We start from the raw sequence: 25632 nt of genomic DNA, 5'->3' as shown, positions 1-25632 counted from the left end.
TACAGGGACCTAAAGGAATATTGATGCCATCTATTGTTCTCTACAGGGACCTGAAGGAATATTGATGCCATCTATTGTTCTCTACAGGGACCTAAAGGAATGTGGATGCCATCTATTGTTCTCTACAGGGACCTAAAGGAATATTGATGCTATCTATTGTTCTCTACAGGGACCTAAAGGAATATTGATGCCATCTATTGTTCTCTACAGGGACCTGAAGGAATATTGATGCCATCTATTGTTCTCTACAGGGACCTGGAGGAATATTGATGCCATCTATTGTTCTCTACAGGGACCTAAAGGAATATTGATGCCATCTATTGTTCTCTACAGGGACCTAAAGGAATATTGAGGCCATCTATTGTTCTCTACAGGGACCTAAAGGAATATTGATGCTATCTATTGTTCTCTACAGGGACCTAAAGGAATATTGATGCCATCTATTGTTCTCTACAGGGACCTGAAGGAATATTGATGCCATCTATTGTTCTCTACAGGGACCTGAAGGAATATTGATGCCATCTATTGTTCTCTACAGGGACCTAAAGGAATATTGATGCCATCTATTGTTCTCTACAGGGACCTAAAGGAATATTGATGCCATCTATTGTTCTCTACAGGGACCTGAAGGAATATTGATGCCATCTATTGTTCTATACAGGGACCTGAAGGAATATTGATGCCATCTATTGTTCTCTACAGGGACCTGAAGGAATATTGATGCCATCTATTGTTCTCTACAGGGACCTGAAGGAATATTGATGCCATCTATTGTTCTCTACAGGGACCTGGAGGAATATTGATGCCATCTATTGTTCTCTACAGGGACCTAAAGGAATATTGATGCCATCTATTGTTCTCTACAGGGACCTGAAGGCGAGAGAGGAGACAAAGGAGAGGCAGGACCCCCTGGAGACGACGGACCCGCAGGCGCCAAAGGACCCCCTGGAGACGATGGACCCAAGGGAAATCCTGTAAGAGTCACACTCTACTCCCATAAGACATCAGCTCTCAGTGATAGAACCACGTACATGTTTTTAACCTGTCTAGGATCAGCGTGGCGCTAGCGGCACACCCCCCCCCCCCACTGAAAAACCAGTGCCGCGAAATTCAAAAAAAATATTTTTTTAAAATATTTAACTTTCACACATTAAAGTCCAATACAGCTAATGAAAGACACAGATCTTGTGAATCCAGTCAACATGTCCGATTTTTAAAATGTTTTACAGGGAAGACACAATATGTAAAGATGTACATCTATTACCTAAAAACACATTAGCATAATCCACCATCTTTTATTTGTCCACCAACACCAGTAGCCATCACCAATTCGGCTAAACTAAGATATCTATAGCCCCTAACCAACAAAAAAACTCATTAGATGACAGTCTGATAACATATTTATGGTATGGGATAGGTTTTGTTAGAAAAAAGTGCATATTTCAGGTAGATGGCATAGGTTACAATTGCACCCACCGTCACAAATGGAATAGAAAAACTACTTAGAGCAACGTGTTTACCTACTTACTAATCATCAAACATTTCGTAAAAATACACAGCATACACGAATCGAAAGACACAGATCCTGTGAATACAGACAATATTTCAGATTTTCTAAGTGTCTTACAGCGAAAACACAATAAATCGTTATATTAGCATAGCACATAGCAGCCCAGCATTGATTCTAGCCAAAGTGAGCGATAAAAGTCAACATCGCCAAAAGATATTAATTTTTTCACTAACCTTCTCAGAATTCTTCCGATGACACTCCTGTAACATCATATTACACAATCCATATAGAGTTTGATCGCAAATGTTTATATTTAGCCACCAAAATCATGGTTAGACAATGTGAAATGTAGACAAGCTGGTCAGAAAATGTCCTTGCGCCACTTAGACAGTGATCTACTCTTATACATAAATAATCATAATCGTGACTAAAAAATATAGGGTGGACAGGGATTGATAGACAATTTAATTCTTAATACAATTGCGTTATTACATTTTTTAATTTATCCTTACTTTTCAATACAGTTTGCGCCAAGCGAAGCTACGTCAAAAAACATGGCGTCCTAAGCCACTAAAATGTTTCGACAGAAACACGATTTATCATAATAAAAATGTCCTACCTTGAGCTGTTCTTCCATCAGTATCTTGGGCAAAGGATCCTTTCTTGGGAGTAAACGTCTTTTGGTGGAAAGCTGTCCTCTTGCCATGTGGAAATGCCAACTGCGTTCGGGATGAACTGAAAAGCGTGCCCAACTATTCACATCGTTTCAAAAATAAATGTCCCAAAATCGCACTAAACGGATATAAATTGCTATAAAACGCTTTAAATTAACTACCTTATGATGTTTTTAACTCCTATAACGAGTGAAAAGATGACCGGAGAAATATAACAGGCTAAACTAACGCTTGGAACAGGAGAGGGTCGGTGTCCTCCACGCGCGTGACGCACCAATAAAAGACTTGCTAGCTACAGGGTTTTTTGATTTATAGGGCCTGTGAACGCGCAATCGACCCCATTGGAATCGTCATCACGTAAAGGCATCCAGGGGAAGACGTAAGAAGTGTCCGTATAGTCATAGCAATATCAGTGCCCTTTTAACTGACTTCAGAACAGTGGCCAACATTTCTGAAATCTGAATCCATGTCAGGGAAATTGCTGTAGAATGGGCTCTGTTCCACTTAGAGACAAAATTTCAACTCCTATAGAAACTATAGACTGTTTTCTATCCAATAATAATAATAATATGCATATTGTACGATCAAGGATTTTGTGGGAAGCCGTTTCAAAAATGATTAATTATAGTCTAAACAGCGCCCCCATCCCCAACAGGTAAGACACGTTGTCTTTTTTCAATGGAGTAGTGAACTGTGGCGAGTGCTTTGCTGACATTACTGTTTGTAGAATGTAGGAGCCAAGTTTTACACAAAGTGCCATTGACAGTTGATATGGTTGGGGGGGGGGGGGGGGGATAAACCTCTCATCATCAAATTTACAACAATCATTAGGAACAAACAAGATATTGTTCCTTGGCCACTTAGGTTGAATATTGTAATATTGTGTAATAGTATAAAATATATTATACACTGTTGATGTTTTTTTCTCCTGTCTCTCCTTTACCTTCCAGGGGCCGGTTGGTTTCCCTGGAGACCCTGGTCCACCTGGTGAAGCCGGTGTTGCTGTAAGCATCACATCTTTGATTCATGCCTTAATGTATTATTATTCAACTAATTCAGCTGTAAAGATACCAGTATTATTAGATGCCGTCACTGTCAGTCAGACTGTAATGCCGTTACATGCGTATAATGTGTACTGTATTGGTCAAGCGACTCCCACTGCGACCAGGAATGGTCATTTGTAATTTAATCAGATTGCGGTGACCCATCTCACATGTATATGTGTGTTTCTTCTCTCTCTAGGGAACTGATGGCTCTGCAGGAGAAAAAGGAGAGGATGGTGAATCTGGTCAACCTGTAAGTCCATATGTCATAAATATATTAACACAAAATCAAAAATTTTACACAGCTCTTAAATCCAATTTGCAGCACGGTAGAGTGAGCGACTGTATGAGAGCATTACCATCACCATTTGCCATTAGTCTGTCCTAATCATCTATATATGAACAGCCTAGCCTATCCTATTCAACATAACCGATACAACCCCATGTGAGCTTTGCCTGTAATACATTATCATAAGCTTGCATTTGTGAATAAGTACCTGCAATAGAGAACACTTATCGTAAGAGTAGGGGTGTTAACCCCGGTGTCCTGGCTAAATTCCCAATCTGGCCCTCAACCATCACGGTCACCTAATAATCCTCAGTTTACAATTGGCTCATTCATCCCCCTCCTCTCCCCTGTAACTATTCCCCAGGTCGTTGCTGCAAATGAGAACGTTCTCATTTCTCAGTTCTCAGTCAACTTACCTGGTAAAATAACGGATAAATAAATAAAATAAATAAACATTGAGTCATACAATGTACTTCTTCAGATCTGGTATATGAGTACTGTCACGCCCTGACCTTAGATATCTCTGTTTTCTTTATATTTTGGTTAGGTCAGGGTATGTCTAGGGTTTTTGTAGGTCTAGGTGATTTGTATGTCTATGGTGGCCTGATATGGTTCCCAATCAGAGGCAGCTGTTTATCGTTGTCTCTGATTGGGGATCATATTTAGGTTGCCATTTTCCTTTGGTGTTTGTGGGATCTTGTCTATGTTTAGTTGTCTGTCTGCACTAGCCATATTAGCTTCACGTTTCGTTTTGTTATTTTGTTAGTTTGTTCAGTGTTCGTTCTTTAAATAAATAAGAATGTACGCATACCACGCTGCGCCTTGGTCCGATCCTTATAACGAACGTGACAAGTACAGTATGTACAGATTTCTTAAAATTTGTTTCGAAATATGAACAGCAAATCTGATTATTGAAGCCTTTGTTCGGGTGTGTGAATAACAATATGTATTCACTTTTACGAATGTAAATACATTTACAAGTGCTGGGAAATAGAAGAAAATTGTTTTTACTCTTAGCAATAGGAATGAGTTCATGTTTGTGTGTGTGTTTGCCTCAGAGTAATGTATTATGTAATATGTAAGGTATCAAAGTAAGGTTTTATATAAACTGTAAGGTATTATTTAAAGTATAAGATATTATTTAAAGGGTAAGCTATCAGAGTACGGTATTATGTAGAGTGTAAGGTATTGTGTAATGTGAAAGGTATGAGAGTTAGGTATTATTTCAAGTGTAATGTAGTATGTAAAGTGTAAGGTATTATGTAAAGTATTATAGTAAAGTATTGTGTGAAGTGTAAGGTATCATGGTAAAGTATTATGTAAAGTGTAAGACATCAGAACAAGGTATTATTTCAAGTGTAATGTAGTATGTAAAGTGTAAGGTATTATGTAAAGTATTATAGTAAAGTATTGTGTGAAGTGTAAGGTATCAGAGTAAGCTATTGTGTAAAGTGTAATGTTTAATTAAAAGTGTAAGGAATCAGAGTAAGGTATTATTTGAAGTGTAAGGTATTATGTAAAGTGTAAGGTATCAGAGTAAGGTATTATGTAGAGTGCAAGGTATCATAGTAAATGATTAAGAAACATGTCATGTATTATGTAAAGTGTATGGTATCAGAGTAAGGTAGTATGTAGTGTGCAAGGTATCATAGTAAATTATTAAGAAACATGTCATGTATTATGTAAAGTGTATGGTATCAGAGTAAGGTAGTATGTACATTGTAAAGTAGTATGTAAAGTGTAAGGTATCAGAGTAAGGTATTATGTACATTGTAAAGTATTATGTAAAGTGTAAGGTATCAGAGTAAGGTATTTTGTAAAGTGTAAAGTTGTATGCAAAGTGCAAAGTATCAGAGTAAGGTTTTGTATAAAGTGTAGAGTAATATGTAATGTATTATGTAAAGTGTAAGGTATTGTGTAAGGTAGTATGTAACATTTAAGGTATCAGATTAAGGTATTGTGTAAAGTGTAAGGTCTTTTGTAAAGTTTAAGCTATTGTGTAAAGTGTAAAGTATTTTGTTAAGTTCAAGGTATTGTGTAAAGTGTAAGGTATTATGCAAAGTGTAAAGGATCAGAGTAAGGTATTGTATATTGTGTAAGGTATCTTAGTAAGGTATTATTTGAATTGTAATGTATTATTTAAAGTGTACGGTATCAGAGTAAAGTGTTATATAAAGTGTAAGGTATCAAATTAAGGTATTATGTAAAGTGCAACATATCATTGTAAGATATTATTTCAAGTGTAATGTATTATGTAAAGTGTAAGGTATCATAGTAAATGATTAAGTAACGTGTCATGTATTATGTGAAGTGCATGGTATCAGAGTAAGGTAGTATGTACATTGTAAAGTATTATGTAAAGTGCAAGGTATCAGAGTAAGGTAGTATGTACATTGTAATGTATTATGTAAAGTGTAAGGTATCATAGTAAATGACTAAGTAACGTGTCATGTATTATGTGAAGTGCAAGGTATCAGAGTAAGGTAGTATGTACATTGTAAAGTATTATGTGAAGTGCAAGGTATCAGAGTAAGGTAGTATGTACATTGTAAAGTATTATGTAAAGTGCAAGGTATCAGAGTAAGGTAGTATGTACATTGTAATGTATTATGTAAAGTGTAAGGTATCATAGTAAATGACTAAGTAACGTGTCATGTATTATGTGAAGTGCAAGGTATCAGAGTAAGGTAGTATGTACATTGTAAAGTATTATGTAAAGTGCAAGGTATCAGAGTAAGGTAGTATGTACATTGTAAAGTATTATGTAAAGTTTAAGGCAGTGTGTAAGGTATCAGAGTAAGGTAGTATGTACATTGTAAAGTATTATGTAAAGTGCAAGGTATCAGAGTAAGGTAGTATGTACATTGTAAAGTATTATGTAAAGTTTAAGGCATTGTGTAAGGTATCAGGTTAAGGTATTATGTACATTGTAAAGTATTATGTAAAGTGCAAGGTATCAGAGTAAGGTATTTTGTAAAGCGTAAGGTTTTTTGTAAACGATAAAGTGCTATGTAAAGTGTAAGGTATCTGAGTAAGGTATTGTGTAAAGTGTAAGTTATCAGAGTAAGGTATCGTTTAAAGTCTCTAAGGTATCAGAGTAAGGAATTATGTAAAGTGTTCAGTATTATATAAAGTGTGTGGTATCAGAGTATGGTATTGTGTAAGGTATCAGAGTAAGGTATTTTGAAGTGTCATTTGAAGGTAAAGTAAAATAAGGTTTTGTAATGTTTCAGTGAAGTTCAACTTTAAAATAATTTTTAATTCTCTGAAATAACAATGGAGAGTTCCACTATAAACCAAATTACGCAGTTGAATAAATCTGTTAATTCCTATCTGCTCAGAGTTGTATTCTCCACTTTCTCATTTGTGTTGTTCAAATATTTGTTTAAGTAAACCCGAAATGTGCTGTGATTGCATCTAATTAACTTTGAGATAATTGGATGAAGCTGATTGTGAAAACCGACACGATATTTCAGACTCCGGTGTCTAACTCCAACTCGTAGAGATCAGTTAAACCTTTTGGAATTCATACCTGTCGAATGTCAATATGTAGTCACATATTCCTCTATTTGTTAGGATATTGGACAATCCATTGCAGATTTCAAATACTAATCCTCTATATCACGTTACTCTACCTTTATTCACAACAGACTGTGTTCTATTTTTTTTGCAAAGACTCGTAAACTCTTGTTCCTCGTCTCTTCTTCTATTTTGTATGTCTTCTGTCCTCTAGGGTCCCCCTGGTCCATCTGGTGAATCTGGTCCCCCTGGTCCCCCCGGCAAGAGAGTAAGTCTCAGCATCTTCATCATCATGTCCATCATCATCACAACCAACACACCACAGACGTCAATATCACTTTGACTCATATCAGATAAAATATTGAACAATATAGTACGATATATTGTGTGTTTTTACTATTTGCATTGTCCCCCCCCCCCCCTTTTTACACCGCTGCTACTCTCTGTTGTTATCATCTATGCATAGTGACTTTAATAACTCTACCTACATGTACATATTACCTCGACTAACCGATGCCTCCGCACGTTGACTCTGTACCGGTACCCCCCTGTATATAGTCTCCACATTGACTCTGTACCGGTACCCCCCTGTATATAGTCTCCACATTGACTCTGTACCGGTACCCCCCTGTATATAGTCTCCACATTGACTCTGTACCGGTACCCCCCTGTATATAGTCTCCACATTGACTCTGTACCGGTAACCCCCTGTATACAGTCTCCACATTGACTCTGTACCGGTACCCCCCTGTATATAGCCTCCACATTGACTCTGTACCGGTACCCCCCTGTATATAGTCTCCACATTGACTCTGTACCGTTACCCCCTGTATATAGTCTCCACATTGACTCTGTACCGGTACCCCCCTGTATATAGTCTCCACATTGACTCTGTACCGGTACCCCCCTGTATATAGTCTCCACATTGACTCTGTACCGGTACCCCCCTGTATACAGTCTCCACATTGACTCTGTACCGGTACCCCCCTGTATATAGCCTCCACATTGACTCTGTACCGGTACCCCCTGTATATAGTCTCCACATTGACTCTGTACCGTTACCCCCTGTATATAGTCTCCATATTGACTCTGTACCGGTACCCCCCTGTATATAGTCTCCACATTGACTCTGTACCGGTACCCCCCTGTATATAGTCTCCACATTGACTCTGTACCGGTACCCCCCTGTATATAGTCTCCACATTGACTCTGTACCGGTACCCCCCTGTATATAGTCTCCACATTGACTCTGTACCGGTACCCCCCTGTATATAGTCTCCACATTGACTCTGTACCGGTACCCCCCTGTATATAGTCTCCACATTGACTCTGTACCGGTACCCCCCTATATATAGTCTCGCTATTGTTATTTTACCGCAGCTCTTTAATTACTTCTTACTTTTATCTCTTATTCATATATTTTTTTAAACTGCATTGTTGGTCAGGGGCTTGTAAGTAAGCATCTTCCTTTAAGGCCTGTTGTATTCGGCGCATGTGACTAATACATTTTGGATTTGATTTAATGGTAACTCATTGATCCCGTTTTGGCCTAGATTGTCCCATTGTCCCATATCCAACACCTACTGACACACAGTTCCATGTATTGCATTCATCTTGTTTTTAAACTAGACATAGAAATGCACCCAGTCATTGTTGATTAAACCCAGAGTCATCAGGTGAGAATTCTTTACTCTAAACAATCCATCCATGTAACGGTTTTCGTTGGTGGAAGGAGAGGAGGACCACAATGCAGCGTGGTACGTATCCATAATATCGTTTAATCGAGAATGAATACAAAAGGAACAAGAGAATAAATGAAAACCGACACAGTCCCGTATGGTGCAAACACTGAAATGGAAAATAACCACCCACAAAACACAATAGAAAACAGGCTACCTAAATATGGCTCCCAATCAGAGACAACGACTGACACCTGCCTCTGATTGAGAACCATACGAGGCCAAACACATAGAAATATAACATACAGAACAAAACATAGAAAAACAACATAGAATGCCCACCCCAACTCACGCCCTGACCAAACTAAAATAGAGACATAACAAAGGAACTAAGGTCAGAACGTGACAGTCCAAACTATACAACAACCCCCCCCCCCCCCCGCCCCCCCCCGACCCGGAGAAGTCTGAATGATTCATTATTATCAAAAGTGGGCGAGGAAAAGCTATTTGGGATTTGCAGCGCCACTGAGCCGTCTCTACATGGAAATTAAAGATATCTCAAAACTCACTGAGCCGTCTCTACATGGAAATTAAAGATATCTCAAACCCACTGAGCCGTCTCTACATTGAAATTAAAGATATCTCAAACCCACTGAGCTGTCTCTACATGGAAATTAAAGATATCTCAAAACTCACTGAGCCGTCTCTACATGGAAATTAAAGATATCTCAAAACCCACTGAGCCGTCTCTACATGGAAATTAAAGATATCTCAAAACCCACTGAGCCGTCTCTACATGGAAATTAAAGATATCTCAAAACTCACTGAGCCGTCTCTACATGGAAATTAAAGATATCTCAAAACCCACTGAGCTGTCTCTACATGGAAATTAAAGATATCTCAAACCCACTGAGCTGTCTCTACATGGAAATTAAAGATATCTCAAAACCCACTGAGCTGTCTCTACATGGATATTAAAGATATCTCAAACCCACTGAGCTGTCTCTACATGGAAATTAAAGATATCTCAAACCCACTGAGCTGTCTCTACATGGAAATTAAAGATATCTCAAAACCCACTGAGCCGTCTCTACATGGAAATTAAAGATATCTCAAACCCACTGAGCTGTCTCTACATGGAAATTAAAGATATCTCAAAACTCACTGAGCCGTCTCTACATGGAAAATAAAGATATCTTAAAACCTCATTGAAAATCTCATTCCAATATCATGGGCATTAATATGGAGGTGTTCCCCCCTTTGCTGCTTTAACAGCCTCCACTCTTCTGGGAAGGCTTTCCACTAGATGTTGGAACATTCCTGCGAGGACTTGCTTCCATTCAGCCACAAGAGTATTAGTGAGGCTGGGCATGGATGTTGGGCGATTAGGCCTGGCTCGCAGTCGTCGTTCCAATTCATCCCAAAAGCATTCGATGGGGTTGAGGTCAGACCACTCAAGTTCTTCCACACCGATCTCGACAATCCATTTCTGTATGGACTTCGCTTTGTGCACAGGTGCATTGTCATGCTAAAACAGGAAAGGGCCTTCCCCAAACTGTTGCCACAAAGTTGTAAGCACAGAATCGCCTAGAATGTCAAGGTGCCTAGTTCAAACCATGTAAAACAGCCCCAGACCATTATTCCTCCTCCACCAAACCTTACAGTTGCCACTATGTATTGGGGCAGGTAGCGTTCTCCTCGCATCCGAAAAATCCTGATTCATCTGTTGGACTGCCAGATGGTGAAGCGTGATTCATCTCTCCGGAGAACGCGTTTCCATTGCTCTAGAGTCCAATGGCGGCAACTTTTACACCACTCTAGCCGATGCTTGGCATTGCATATATTAATCTTACGCTTGTGTGTGGCTGCTCAGCCATGGAAACTTGTGAAGCTCCAGACAAACAGTTATTGTGCTGATGCTGCTTCCAGAGGCATTTTCGAATTTGGTAGTGAGTGTTGACACTGAGGACAGGCGCACTTCGTGCTTCAGCATTCACCGGTCCCGTTCTGTGAGCTCGTGTGGCCTACCACTCCTCAGCTGAGCCGTTGTTGCTCCTAGACGTTTCCACTTCACAATAACAGCACTTACAGTGGTCAGAAATTTGACTAACTGACTTTGTTGGAAATGTGGCATCCTGTGACGGTGCCACGTTGAAAGTCAATGAGCTCTTCAATAAGGCCATTCTACTGCCAATGTTACTATGGAGATTGCACGGCTGTGTGCTAGATTTTAGACTCCTGTCTGCAACGGGTGTAGCTGAAGTAGCCCTGAAATAGCCAAATCCACTCATTTGAAGTGGTGTCCACATACTTTTGTATATATGGTATATCAATTTCATAGTCATGGCACGCTTTGTGAAATACTGTAGCTTCTGTTTACTTTTGTCTGTGAGGAAAATAGGAGGGAAAAGCACCATGACCAAAACGAATTTACTGTCTAGAGAGAGAGAGAAATCTCCCCTGACACACTGTTGATCTGGGCTACTTTGACTGACAGCCATGGAATAACGCTAGAAGAACAGAAAGGGAGGGGTATGATGTGGGTATTTTCAGGACATAGACCCCTATCTGTCCCTCCTCGGGACCTGTCTACAGGAATCTACAACTGAATGCCTTCAACTGAAATGTGTCTTCTGTATTTCACCCAACCCCTCTGAATCAGAGAGGTGCAAGGGGGCTGCCTTAATCGACATCCACGTCTTACAGTGCCTGGGGAACACTGGGTTAACTGCCTTGCTCAGGGCCAGAACGGCAGATTTTTATACTGTCAGCTCAGGGATTCGAGACACGAACCTTTCGGTTACTGGCCCAACGCTCTAACCACTAGGCTACCTGCCGATTGTATGGTTGTAGTGTAGTGAGATGTCATTACTCAGATGTCTTGGGGTAACATTAGATTGGATGGTTGTTGTGTAGTGACATGTCATTACTCAGATGTCTTGGGGTAACATTAGATTGGATGGTTGTTGTGTAGTGACATGTCATTACTCAGATGTCTTGGGGTAACATTAGATTGGATGGTTGTAGTGTAGTGAGATGTCATTACTCAGATGTCTTGGGGTAACATTAGATTGGATGGTTGTTGTGTAGTGAGATGTCATTACTCAGATGTCTTGGGGTAACATTAGATTGGATGGTTGTTGTGTAGTGAGATGTCATTACTCAGATGTCTTGGGGTAACATTAGATTGGATGGTTGTTGTGTAGTGAGATGTCATTACTCAGATGTCTTGGGGTAACATTAGATTGGATGGTTGTTGTGTAGTGAGATGTCATTACTCAGATGTCTTGGGGTAACATTAGATTGGATGGTTGTAGTGTAGTGAGATGTCATTACTCAGATGTCTTGGGGTAACATTAGATTGGATGGTTGTAGTGTAGTGAGATGTCATTACTCAGATGTCTTGGGGTAACATTAGATTGGATGGTTGTTGTGTAGTGACATGTCATTACTCAGATGTCTTGGGGTAACATTAGATTGGATGGTTGTTGTGTAGTGACATGTCATTACGGAGATAGGTCAGCCGTCACCAACTCAGTTCACCGGTAAAAATTGACTTTCCTGACATTTTGGTCTCTGAGGCAAAGATAGCGATGTAGCTTGCATTTAAATATTTTTTTGTTATGATGATGACCCTTTTCCAAAGAGGAACATCCTGTCTGACTTCACTGTATAAAGTTGCTACCATGTACAGTGCATTCGGAAAGAATTCAGACCCCTTGACCTTCTCCGCATTTTGTTACGTTACAGACTTAATCTAAAATGTATTAAAATAAATAAAATCCTCAGCAATCTACACACAATACCCCATAATGACAAAGTTAAAACAGGTTGTTAGACATTTTTGCAAATGTATTAAAAGTAGAAAACAAAAATACTTATTCACATAGGTATTCAGAGCCTTTGCTATGAGACTCGAAGTTGAGCTCAGGTGCATCCTGTTTCCATTGATCATCCTTGAGATGTTTCTACAACTTGATTGGAGTCCACCTGTGGTACATTCAATTGATTGGACATGATTTGGAAAGGCACACACCTGTCTGTATAAGGTCCCACAGTTGACAGTGCATGTCAGAGCAAAAAAGTGCATGTCATTTCTGCAGCATTGAAGGTCCCCAAGAACACAGTGGCCTCCATCATTCTTAAATGGAAGAAGTTAGGAACCACCAAGACGCTTCCTAGAGCTGGCTGCCCGGCCAAACTGAGCAATCAGTGGGAGAAGGGCCTTAGTCAGGGAGGTGACCAAGAACTCGATGGCCACTCTGACAGAGCTTTAGAGTTCCTCTGTGGAGATAGGAGAACCTTCCAGAAGGCCAACCATCTCTGTAGAACTCCACCAATCAGGCATTTATGGTAGAGTGGCCAGACGGAAGCCACTCCTCAGTAAAAGGCACATGACAGCCTGCTGGGAGTTTGCCAAAAGCCACTTAAAGACTCTCAGACCATGAGAAACAAGATTTTCTGGTATGATGAAACCAAGATTGAATTCTTTGGCATGAATGCCATGCGTCACGTCTGGAGGAAACCTGGCACCATTCCTACAGTGCAACATGGTGGTGGCAGCATCATGCTGTGGGGATGTTTTTCAGCTGCAGGGACTGGGAGACTACTCAGGATCGAGGGAAAGATGAACGGAGAAAAGTACAGAGATCCTTGATGAAAACCTGCTCCAGAGTGCTCAAGACCTCAGACTGGGGCGAAGGTTCACCTTGCTACAGGACCACGACCCTAAGCACACAGCCAAGACAATGCAGGAATGGCTTCAGGACAAGTCTCTGATTGTCCTTGAGTGGCTGAGCCAGAGCCCGGACTTTAACCCGATTGAACATCTCTGGAGAGACCTGAAAATAGCTGTGCAGCGACGCTCCCCATCCAACCTGACAGAGCTTGAGAGGATCTGCAGAGAAGAATGGGAGAAACTCCCCAAATACAGGTGTGCCAAGCTTGTAGCGTCATACCCAAGAAGACTCACGGATCTTAATCACTGCCAAAGGTGCTTCGACAAAGTACTGAGTAAAGTACTGCTTTGTCATTATTGGGTATTGTGTGTAGATTGATGATTATTTATTGTTTTAAATACATTTTGGAATGAGGATGTAACGTAACAACATGTGGGAAAAGTCAAGGGTCTCCAAACTTTCCGAAGGCACTGTAAATTCCCTTTGACATTCCCTGGGAATGTGTAACATCATTCATGGTACGCTAATATTAGTTGAAAGCACCTGACATTAGTGAATCCCAAATAGTGCATGAACTTCCTTTTTGATGGATGTTAAATTCTTTCTTTAAAAGAAAAGTGGCAATTATTGTCCCACATTTCTCAAAGAATGCGCTATCTTCTGCAACAGCTTTATGACACAGGCCAATAGCTTAAAATAGCTGCAATTTACAGCAGACACCAAAACCGCCAATTGTTTTTGCAATGTGCTCGACGGAATTTATATTCAGAGTATTTAGCATCATATCAACATGCAGCTTCTAATGGCCAAGGGATTATTTTAGGAAAACGGCTATTTCATCATCATAGTTATTTTATCTGCTTCCCCCCCCAAAAAAAATGTTTAACTAGAACGATTTCTGCAACTCCCAGGTATTCTGCTCCCCTGAATCAGTAATCAGGGGGATGTTTTTGCTTCCTCAGCAGTTTACTTACAGCAATTTGAAATGAAGCTGAAATCTCTCTCCAGCTCCTTCAGACACTGTCTCAATCCATTTAGCACCAGAGACGTTCTTTACTCATTTGAATCTTATTTGTTTTTATCTTAAAGGTTTGGTTTTTGTCTCAATATAGATATTTATCTGGAAAGACATACCATTTACAGTTTAGAGTAGTTCATTTGTTTTTTTTTAGACTGCTGTTGTATTTATACTACCCCAAGACAAGACAACAAACAGATCACAAATATTCCCAATACTATTTCATATGGTTGGAAGAGTTGGACAACTACAGTAGGTAGTCGGCAGTTTGGTGTTAACAGAAATAGCATCAAGTTGGCCTATCGCTCACAACTCATCAAGTGACGGTGAAAGCAGAGAAACAAACCCGATGCAGCCCCGTTGGCCACATCTCTACATCAGTTATAACACACAGCTCTGTTGGCCACATCTCTACATCAGTCATAACACACAGCTCTGTTGGCCACATCTCTACATCAGTCATAACACACAGCTCTGTTGGCCACATCTCTACATCAGTTATAACACACAGCCCCGTTGGCCACATCTCTACATCAGTCATAACACACAGCTCTGTTGGCCACATCTCTACATCAGTCATAACACACAGCTCTGTTGGCCACATCTCTACATCAGTTATAACACACAGCTCTGTTGGCCACATCTCTACATCAGTCATAACACACAGCTCTGTTGGCCACATCTCTACATCAGTCATAACACACAGCCCCGTTGGCCACATCTCTACATCAGTCATAACACACAGCCCCGTTGGCCACATCTCTACATCAGTCATAACACACAGCCCCGTTGGCCACATCTCTACATCAGTCATAACACACAGCCCCGTTGGCCACATCTCTACATCAGTCATAACACACAGCCCCGTTGGCCACATCTCTACATCAGTCATAACACACAGCCCCGTTGGCCACATCTCTACATCAGTCATAACACACAGCGCTGTTTCACCTCATCTCTACATCAGTTATAACACACAGCCCCGTTGGCCACATCTCTACATCAGTTATAACACACAGCCCTGCTGTCATCTCTACATGGGAACTCAGTCAAAACACACAGCCCTGCTGTCATCTCTACATAGGAACTCAGTCAAAACACACAGCCCTGCTGTCATTTCTACATAGGAACTCAGTCAAAACACACAGCCCTGCTGTCATCTCTACATGGGGACTCAGTCAAAACACACAGCCCTGCTGTCATCTCTACATAGGAACTCAGTCAAAACACACAGCCCTGCTGTCATCTCTACATGGGGACTCAGTCAAAACACACAGCCCTGCTGTCATCTCTACATGGGGACTCAGTCAAAACACACAGCCCTGCTGTCATCTCTACATAGGAACTCAGTCAAAACACACAGCCCTGCTGTCATCTCTACATAGGAACTCAGTCAAAACACACAGCCCTGCTGTCATCTCTACATGGGGACTCAGTCAAAACACACAGCCCTGCTGTCATCTCTACATAGGAACTCAGTCAAAACACACAGCCCTGCTGTCATCTCTACATGGGAACTCAGTCAAAACACACAGCCCTGCTGTCATCTCTACATGGGGACTCAGTCAAAACACACAGCCCTGCTGTCATCTCTACATGGGGACTCAGTCAAAACACACAGCCCTGCTGTCATCTCTACATAGGAACTCAGTCAAAACACACAGCCCTACTGTCATTTCTACATAGGAACTCAGTCAAAACACACAGCCCTGCTGTCATCTCTACATGGGGACTCAGTCAAAACACACAGCCCTGCTGTCATCTCTACATGGGAACTCAGTCAAAACACACAGCCCTGTTTGACCACATCTCTACATCATTAAAAACACTTAACCCTGCTGCCATCTCTACATGGGAACTCAGTCAAAACACATATTCCTGCTGCCATCCCTGCTTTACCATGCTGTCTGATCAGAGAAGTGTGCCTCTCTGTGCACTGCATGTGGTTTTGATGTGAGGACCCCTTGTATAGTTGAAAGAGACAGCCTTAGGCTGAGAGGTGGCCAGAAAGAACAGATCACCAGGAAACCCTTGAAGTGATCGGAGCCTAGAGAGGTGTGTGTGTGTGTGTGTGTGTGTGTGTGTGTGTGTGTGTGTGTGTGTGTGTGTGTGTGTGTGTGTGTGTGTGTGTGTGTGTGTGTGTGTGTGTGTGTGTGTGTGTGTGTGTGTGTGTGTAAGCAGTTCTGTTATATGGGTATGAAGCATGTCCACACTCCCTTTCAGTCAAACAGATTTTCTTTGCAGAGGTGTGGATAGATTGAGGTGTACTTTTCAAGGAGATTTGATCAAGACTCTGTTTTGTCATCCGTGTGTGATTGAATGTAGATGTTCCCGGGGGGGGGGGGGGGGGGGAATACTGAAACTACTAGATATGAACTGGTTAATGGATTTATCACTGTCATTTTCAACCCCTAATTCAGGAATGAAATATTTTAGAGGTTGTGTTATGGTCCTGTGTGACTCAGTTGGCAGCGCATGGACCACTTGCAACTCCAGGGTCTTGGGTTCAATTCCTTCGGGGGACCAGTGTCGAAAACGTATGCACTCACTACTTAAGTCGCTCTGGATAAGAGCATCTGTTGAAGGACTAAAATGTCAATATTACTACGTACTAGTATTTGTTTATTTTACATCTTCAAGTTCAGCCACGTAGCCAAAAGTTTGTTCAAGCAACTTCTTATTTCCTCAGTGAAATATTTCACAGCAAACACAACTCTGGGTTCTTACTGGTGTGTTTGATTGATGTCTAACGGATGTATTTCACTGTAATGATTTGTTACAATTGACCTGAATTACTGCCCTCACAATGTTGTTGTTGACTGCACATGCAGACATGCACAGACTAAAAAACAAACACTCACAAACATTATTAATGCGCATGCATGCACACACACACACACACACACACACACACGAACACTCTGCTGTGTGATACTAAAGCGTGTCTTCTCATCTTCCCCAGGGCCCCCCAGGATCTGCCGGTACAGAGGGTAGACAAGGAGAGAAGGGCACCAAGGTAACCTACAAAGTCAATGCAGCCTTTACCCAGAGAGCAGCAAGAACTCCAGACTCAACAGCAAACCCCCATGCCCCCACTTCCCTGTTCCCTCACCCTCCACCCTCACCCTCCACCCTCTCCACTCATCCCTCTCCACTCATCCCTCTCCACTCTTCCCTCTCCACTCATCCCTCTCCACTCTCCTCTCTCTTCCCTCTCCACTCTTCCCTCTCCACTCTCCCCTCCACCCTCTCCACTCTTCCCTCTCCACTCTTCCCTCTCCACTCATCCCTCTCCACCCTCTCCACTCTTCCCTCTCCACTCATCCCTCTCCACTCTTCCCTCTCCACTCTTCCCTCTCCACTCATCCCTCTCCACCCTCTCCACTCTTCCCTCTCCACTCTTCCCTCTCCACTCACCCCTCACCCCACTTCCCTGTTCCCTCACCCTCCACCCTCTCCACTCTTCCCTCTCCACTCTTCCCTCTCCACTCATCCCTCTCCACCCTCTCCACTCTTCCCTCTCCACTCATCCCTCTCCACTCATCCCTCTCCACTCTTCCCTCTCCACTCTTCCCTCTCCACTCATCCCTCTCCACTCTTCCCTCTCCACTCTTCCCTCTCCACTCATCCCTCTCCACCCTCTCCACTCTTCCCTCTCCACTCACCCCTCACCCCACTTCCCTGTTCCCTCACCCTCCACCCTCTCCCCTCTTCCCTCTCCACTCTTCCCTCTCCACTCACCCCTCACCCCACTTCCCTGTTCCCTCACCCTCCACCCTCTCCACTCTTCCCTCACCCTCCACCCTCTCCACTCTTCCCTCTCCACTCTTCCTTCACCCTCCACCCTCTCCACTCTTCCCTCTCCACTCTTCCTTCACCCTCCACCCTTTCCACTCTTCCCTCTCCACTCTTCCTTCACCCTCCACCCTCTCCACTCTTCCCTCTCCACTCTTCCCTCTCCACTCATCCCTCATCCCTGTCCCCTCTTCCCTTGTCCTTTAATCTCTCTCCCCTCCTCCCAAATTAAAACACACAGCCCTCAGGAAGTCGGGGGAGTTTGAAGGTTTTCCACTCAAGATCAGATTGAAATGTATGGACTCACACAGCCTATTTTAGCTCAGATTCAGTTTGTGTGTTTTTAATGTGTTTACTATGTGTTGTACCTTCATTTGTGGAAACGTACTGTGCTGTATCTAGCTCTGACATGTCACAAGTCTGTTTGCCAGTTGTCTCTAGGCCTCTCCCACTCTGCTATGGTTGAGACTGGGCATTGTTGTTTCACATCAATCACAGAGTCCCATTGTTACCTAAACCCTCCAGATGTTATCTATGCTGCTCTGTGAACATAAGACTAGGCTATAGTCACGTGAGGCTCCAAGCAGTAGAAGGAATGTCTCTTTGACACTACGCACGACAAGGACGTGAAGTGCATAAGAACCCAGTCTATCATCTGTTGTTAGGGGTTAGATCATTATGAACACATAAAGAGATCTAGAACACATATAGAGATCCAGAACACATATAGAGATCCAGAACACATATAGAGATCCAGAACACATAAAGAGATCTAGAACACATAAAGAGACCCAGAACACATGAAGAGACCCAGAACACATGAAGAGACCCAGAACACATGAAGAGACCCAGAACACATGAAGAGATCCAGAACACATAAAGAGATCCAGAACACATAAAGAGATCCAGAACACATAAAGAGATCCAGAACACATAAAGAGATCCAGAACACATAAAGAGACCCAGAACACATAAAGAGACCCAGAACACATAAAGAGACCCAGAACACATAAAGAGACCCAGAACACATGAAGAGACACAGAACACATGAAAAGACCCAGAACACATAGAGAGACCCAGAACACATAGAGAGACCCAGAACGCATAAACAGATCTAGAACACGTAAAGAGATCTAGAACACGTAAAGAGACCCAGAACAAATAAAGAGACCCAGAGGGCATAAACAGATCCAGAACACATAAAGAGATCTAGAACACGTAAAGAGACCCAGAACACATAAAGCGATCTAGAAAACATAAAGAGATCTAGAACACATAAAGAGACCCAGAACACATAAAGAGATCCAGAACACATAGAGAGACCCAGAACACGTATAGAGATCCAGAACATGTATAGAGATCCAGAACACATGAAGAGATCCAGAACACATAGAGAGACCCAGAACACATATAGAGATCCAGAACACAGAAAGAGATCCAGAACACGTAAAGAGATCCAGAACACGTAAAGAGATCCAGAACACATGAAGAGATCCAGAACACAGAAAGAGATCCAGAACACATGAAGAGATCCAGAACACATGAAGAGATCCAGAACACATGAAGAGATCCAGAACACATAAAGAGACCCAGAACACATGAAGAGATCCAGAACACATAGAGAGACCCAGAACACATATAGAGATCCAGAACACAGAAAGAGATCCAGAACACATGAAGAGATCCAGAACACATAGAGAGACCCAGAACACATATAGAGATCCAGAACACAGAAAGAGATCCAGAACACATGAAGAGATCCAGAACACATAAAGACATGTTGTTTACCTGCTAGACAGACGCATGACATTACACAGAGAGCATCTATCGAACCAGATGGAAATGACATGTGGACATCTAGAGTTGTGTCATTGAGACAGTCTTGTCCTGTACTATAGGGTGAGTCTGGAGCCGAGGGACCCCCAGGTAAAGCTGGCCCCGTCGGCCCACAGGGGCCCTCGGGAAAGACAGGTCCAGAAGGTCTGCGTGGAATCCCCGGCCCCGTTGTAAGTCTGAGATCCTAAGTTCATCATCTTTCCTTAAATTCACATATACAGGTACACACACACACACACACACACACACACACACACACACACACACACACACACACACAGAGAGAGAGAGAGACCAAACAGTCCTAAAGCCGTCTGACAACAGTGCTCATGGAATAATCGATAGTACCATTTGGCTTGTCCTTTATACATTTCTGTTGTTTATTCAAACACACTTTTTTTGTGGTATTCCTGCAATGAATCATGGTGCCGGGCACAGGAAATCAATATGAGGCCATGGGAGTTACAGAAGATTGTAATACTGGACTATAATTGGATGGCTTTTCTCTTCTCAGGGTGAACAAGGACTTCCTGGTTCTTCTGGACAAGACGGCCCACCTGGACCTATGGTCAGCAGAGATAATAAGCCCTCTCTCTCTCTCTCTCTCTCTCTCTCTCTCTCTCTCTCTCTCTCTCTCTCTCTCTCTCTCTCTCTCTCTCTCTCTCTCTCTCTCTCTCTCTCTCTCTCTCTCTCTCTCTCTCTCTCTCTCTCTCTCTCTCTCTCTCTCTCTCTCTCTCTCTCTCTCTCTCTCTCTCTCTCTCTCTCTCTCTCTTTCTCTCTTTCTCTCTCTCTTTCTCTTTCTCTTTCTCTTCTCTAGTGCTCTTCTCTCTCTCTCTCCTCTCCTCTCTCCCTCTCGCAGTGCATGCTGGGAGGTTTTTGGAGTTTGAGTGTTTGATGTGGAGGGCTCTGTCCTAACTAATTTTCTTGATTATTTTCTTGGTGTTTTCTTTCAATTTTATTTTCTATGGTGGAGGTTTAATGCACTATTTGTTTTAGCGGTATCCACAGGTTTTTTCAACGTTAGGGTGGAGGAGGGCAGAGTTTTAGTTTCCTGGGGTTTGGAAGGTGCTGTTTGCGCGATGGCTTCTCAGCCTAGCGCGGAGAAGACGCTGTCAATATGGCATGGATTCAGGTGTTTTCCTGAGCATGGAGTTAAAGTGGAGGAGGTTCTGCTTGCAGTCGGTGAACAGGTAGGAGCTGAAGTTATACATTCTGCTTCTAGAATGAACAAAGCTGTGGTTGTGTTCATGAAAGGAGCAAATTTGATTGGTAGGCTAATTGCTAGTGGAATATTTGTAAGGGGTGTGTTGGTGCCAATTTCACCTCTCTCTACCCCTTCAACAAGAGTGGTATTTGCAAATTTGCCTCCGTTTTTTTACGAATGATCAAATCAGGAAAGAGCTGAGTGGTTTTGGGTAGTTTGCTAGCGGGTTCCGTGTCGGCAGGCTTTCAGGCAGATGCCGTTAAGAACGTTGTTTCGTTCAGGAGGCAAGTGTTTATGTTTCTGAATAACAATGAGCAACAGCTAAATGTGCATTTTAAAGTGAGGCATGGGGAGGGGCTCTATGCAGGGTTTGCCAGCGCCTGTGGGGGAAATCGAGGTCAACATGCAGGGGGTAATGAAATGCAGACAGCAGAGGCTGGGCCTAGTCAGGTTAGAGATGGTGGGGTAGTTGAGACTGGGCCTAGTCAGGTTATGGATTGTGGTGTAGATGAGGCTGGGTCTGGTCAGGTTATGGATGGTGATGTAGATGAGGCTGGGTCTAGTCATGCTATGGATGGTGGGGTAGCCGAGGCTGGGTCTAGTCAGGTTATCCTAGTGGATGAGGATAGTATAGTGGGGAAGTGTAAGAGACCAGGGGGGAGGAGTAGGGAGTCAAGCGGAAAAGGAAAAAGGGTGTGGACAAAGGCACCATGGAAACTTTGCCTGTTGCTGTGGGTGAGGCCCTGACCAGAGAGAAAGGGCAGGTGGTCAGGATGGGAGATAGAGATGAGGAGGAAAGTGAGTCTGAGGAAGAGGAGTTATTTTTTTCAGACTCTTCTTCAATGGGTCCGGAGCTGACAGCCAGTCAGGCAGAGGGGTCAAAGTACACGTTGAGAGAACTGACAAGCTTCCTGAATGAGACTAAGGGTAAAAAAGTTAATCTTGAGGATTTTTTTTCTGATCCGAGAAAATTTGTAAAATCAGTACAACATGCTCTGAACAATGAGGGGCATGGTGTCCTCTCACCCAGGAAACGGTTTAGGTTGAGGAAGTGGGTCACAACAGTGCGTAAAGGTTTACCTTCAGACACTGTTTAAATGTAGAGTTTCTTTCTGACACAGGGTCTTTTTGAGCTTTGCTATTGGTCTCTTTCTTTGCTGGCTTTTCTCCCACTTCTTATGGAGACTCTTCAGGTAGGCTCACTTAATCTAAATTGCGCCAGAGATGCGGGAACGAGGAGTGTGTTGGGTGAATATGTAAAACAAAAACAAGTACAGGTGTTGTTTCTGCAGGAGACGCATAGTGATGTGGTGAATGAAGTCGATTGGGGGCTCTGGTGGAAAGGGGCAAGTGTTGAGCCATGGGACACATTTTTGTACCGTGTCTGTCTGTAAAAATGTGCTCCTCAAAGGAGGCGTGTAGGGGTAGGCTGCTTGTTGTAAAAGCAGAAATTAACAACATGGATTTTGTCTTTATAAATCAAATCAAATTTGATTTGTCACATACACATGGTTAGCAGATGTTAATGCGAGTGTAGCGAAATGCTTGTGCTTCTAGTTCCTACCGTGCAGTAATATCTAACAAGTAATCTAACCTAACAATTTCACATACAGAATTTCACATACAGAATATGTACATAAAAATATATGAATAAAAAAAAATAGATGAAAAATATATGAATGAGCGATGGCCAAACGGCATAGGCAAGATGCAGTAGATGGTATAGAGTACAATATATGCACCTGTACTGACCTCACCTTCTGGATGATAGCGGGGTGAACAGGCAGTGGCTCGGTGGTTGTTGTAAATGTGTATGCACCTAACACAGCTAGAGAGAGGGGGGTTCTATTTGAGTGGCTTAGACAGGAACTCTCAGAGGTAGCGCCTGACAAGATGCCACTTTTTGCTCAGGTTTCCAGACCTTTTGGGAAAGGTGGGGGCAGTGAAGAGAGGAGTATGAGTCTCTGAGTCAATGGTGGGATGTGGGGAAAGTCCAAATTCGGCTTTTCTGTCAACAGTACACAGCTCTCTCATCCTCAGAGGCTAGGAGAGTATTGGGGGAACTAGAACGGTGTATTAGTGAGATGGAGGTAGAGATGGTGGGGCAAGGCAATGTAGGTCTCCAGGCTAATTTAGCTGAATTACGTAGGGACCTGGGTAGTTTTTTCCATGTTAAAGCAAAGGGTGCACTTGTAAGAGCTAGGTTATCCATGCTTAAGGTGATGTATGCTCCCTGCTCCTTCTTTGGTTTGGAAAGACAGAGCGGTGAAGCCAAGGGTATGCATTGTCTACGGCTGCCTGATGGGCGGGTGACCTCTGTGGTGGGGGAGATGCGGGAGCGGACTGTGGAGTTTTATACTGAATTGTATAGGGTAAAAGTGTGTGATCCTATGTGTGCTCAGATCTTGTTCGCAGGACTCCCTAAGCTCTCTCTGGCACAGAGGGATGAAATGGACATTCCTCTGTTGTCTCATGAACTGGCAAAGGCCGTAACCCAGATGTCCCCCGGTCGTGCACCGGGAGTCGATGGACTCCCAGTGGAGTTTTATAAAAAATTCTGGGGAATAATTGGACAGGACTTCTTTTGCGTGTTGCGTGAATGCGTCGGGGTAGGAGAGTTGCCGATGTGCTGCCGTCGGGCAGCTCTGACTCTCCTGCCCAAAAAAGGGGACTTGTGTGAACTTAAGAACTGGAGGCCTGTGGCATTGCTCTGTGTGGACTACAAGATATTTGCCAATGTCCTCTCTAACAGACTGAAGTCCCATTTGGACTCGATAGTACATAAGGACCAAACATATTGTGTACCGGGACGCTCAATCACGGACAACTTGTTCTTAATCAGGGACATGTTGGACTTGTCGAGAGGTTCTAATGTGAACTTTGGTCTGGTGTCTTTAGATCAAGAGAAGGCTTTGATAGAGATGACCGTGAGTATCTGTTTATGTGATGTCTGTGTTTGGGAAGAGGTTTTTGACTTGTGTGAAGATATTGTATGCTGGGGCGTCATGTATGGTCAAGATGGGAGGGGGGCTCAGTAGGCCAGTCTGGGTAAGACGGGGCATTAGACAAGGATGCCCTCTATCTGGGCAGTTATACACACTAGCCATTGAGCCTTTTTTGGGACTGCTACACAGGAAACTGCAGGGAGTGTGCTGGACAGGCATGGATGTGGTGACAGGCATAGCAGTGTCAGAATATGCAGATGATGTTTCTGTGATGGTCAGGATGTGCACTAGAGACCAGTCTGAAGGTGTACGAGGGAGATTCATCAGCTAAAGTAAACTGGGGCAAGAGCAAAGCTCTGTTATGTGGGGCATGGGGGGATAGGGCCCCTCTGCTTTCAGGGGGTTTGCAGTGGGCTTGTGAAGGGCTTAAAGTGTTGGGGGTGTACCTGGATTCGGAGAAGTGGGTCAGGAAGAACTTGGAGGGGCTGTCACAGGCAGTAGTGTCAAGACTGGCCAGGTGGAGGTGGCTCCTGTCCCAAGTGTCATATAGAGGGAGGGTGCTGATAATCAACAACCTGGTGGCATTTTCCCATTGGCATAAACTGGCTTTCCTCAACCCCCCCGCCGGTCTGCTCGCAGACCTGCAACTCAAGCTGGTGGACTTTTTCTGGTCGAGCCATCACTGGCTGAGGGCGGCAGTGTTGTATATGACTGTCCACAAAGGAGGACAGGGCCTGGTGGAACTGGAGAGCAGGATGGCTGCTTTCCGGCTAAAGGCGGTGCAGAAACACTAAATATTTTGGTTGATCAATACATTTATATTCATGATTACAACTTGTGTTTGAAAAGGGTCCAGGAGGCACTGTCTGAGCCGGTAAGGGGGTGTTTGAGTGGCCATGGGGGGAGGGGCCACCAATGTTTCGCCACTGCAGGTGACGGCAGAGACTGGAGACTGGCAAGGGGGTCTGGAGGACTTGTTAGATTTTAACACTCTGAGCCTGGGTAGAGTTTGAAGTGGTGGGATGTAAAGCCCTCTACAACCTCTGCGTTAAGGTTAGGAACATTAGGAGCCTAACAGGAGTGAAGGCACATCAGTGGCAGGGTCTATGTGGGGCGGAGAGTTTGGTGGGTTTTAGATGGAGGGGGCTCTACAAACCCCCAGTACCAAAGAGGTCAGGGGACCTCCAGTGGAGGGTTCTTCATGGAGCCCTGGCCACTAACAGCTGGTTGGCACGGGTTGAACCGGGAGTCGTGCAGGGGTGTCCTTTCTGTGTAATGAGAGAAACTGTGATTCATGTGTTTTCTGTGTGCACCAGGTTAACGCCATTAATGTCTCTGTTGGAATGTCTGTGTGAGAGGTTGGGGGTGGTTTATACTGTTGGAATGTCTGTGTGAGAGGCTGGGGTGGTTTATACTGTTGGAATGTCTGTGTGAGAGGTTG

General features: G+C 43.2%; 1 protein-coding gene across 1 annotated transcript in view; it reads left to right on the top strand.

Moving 5' to 3' along the window:
• LOC129858884 (collagen alpha-1(XI) chain-like) overlaps window positions 1-25632 on the top strand; it is a 269909-nt gene that overhangs the window by 230794 nt on the left and 13483 nt on the right. The window contains 7 exon segments of the mRNA XM_055928121.1: window positions 867-974; window positions 3135-3188; window positions 3427-3480; window positions 7250-7303; window positions 17374-17427; window positions 20105-20212; window positions 20557-20610. Coding sequence (XP_055784096.1) covers window positions 867-974; window positions 3135-3188; window positions 3427-3480; window positions 7250-7303; window positions 17374-17427; window positions 20105-20212; window positions 20557-20610 — 486 coding nt within the window.

This window comes from Salvelinus fontinalis, chromosome 7 (assembly GCF_029448725.1).
Source record: "Salvelinus fontinalis isolate EN_2023a chromosome 7, ASM2944872v1, whole genome shotgun sequence".
NCBI classification, from domain to species: Eukaryota; Metazoa; Chordata; class Actinopteri; order Salmoniformes; family Salmonidae; genus Salvelinus; species Salvelinus fontinalis.
The sequence above is the reverse complement of the archived record's forward strand: the minus strand, read 5'-3'. Positions and strand labels throughout refer to the sequence as shown.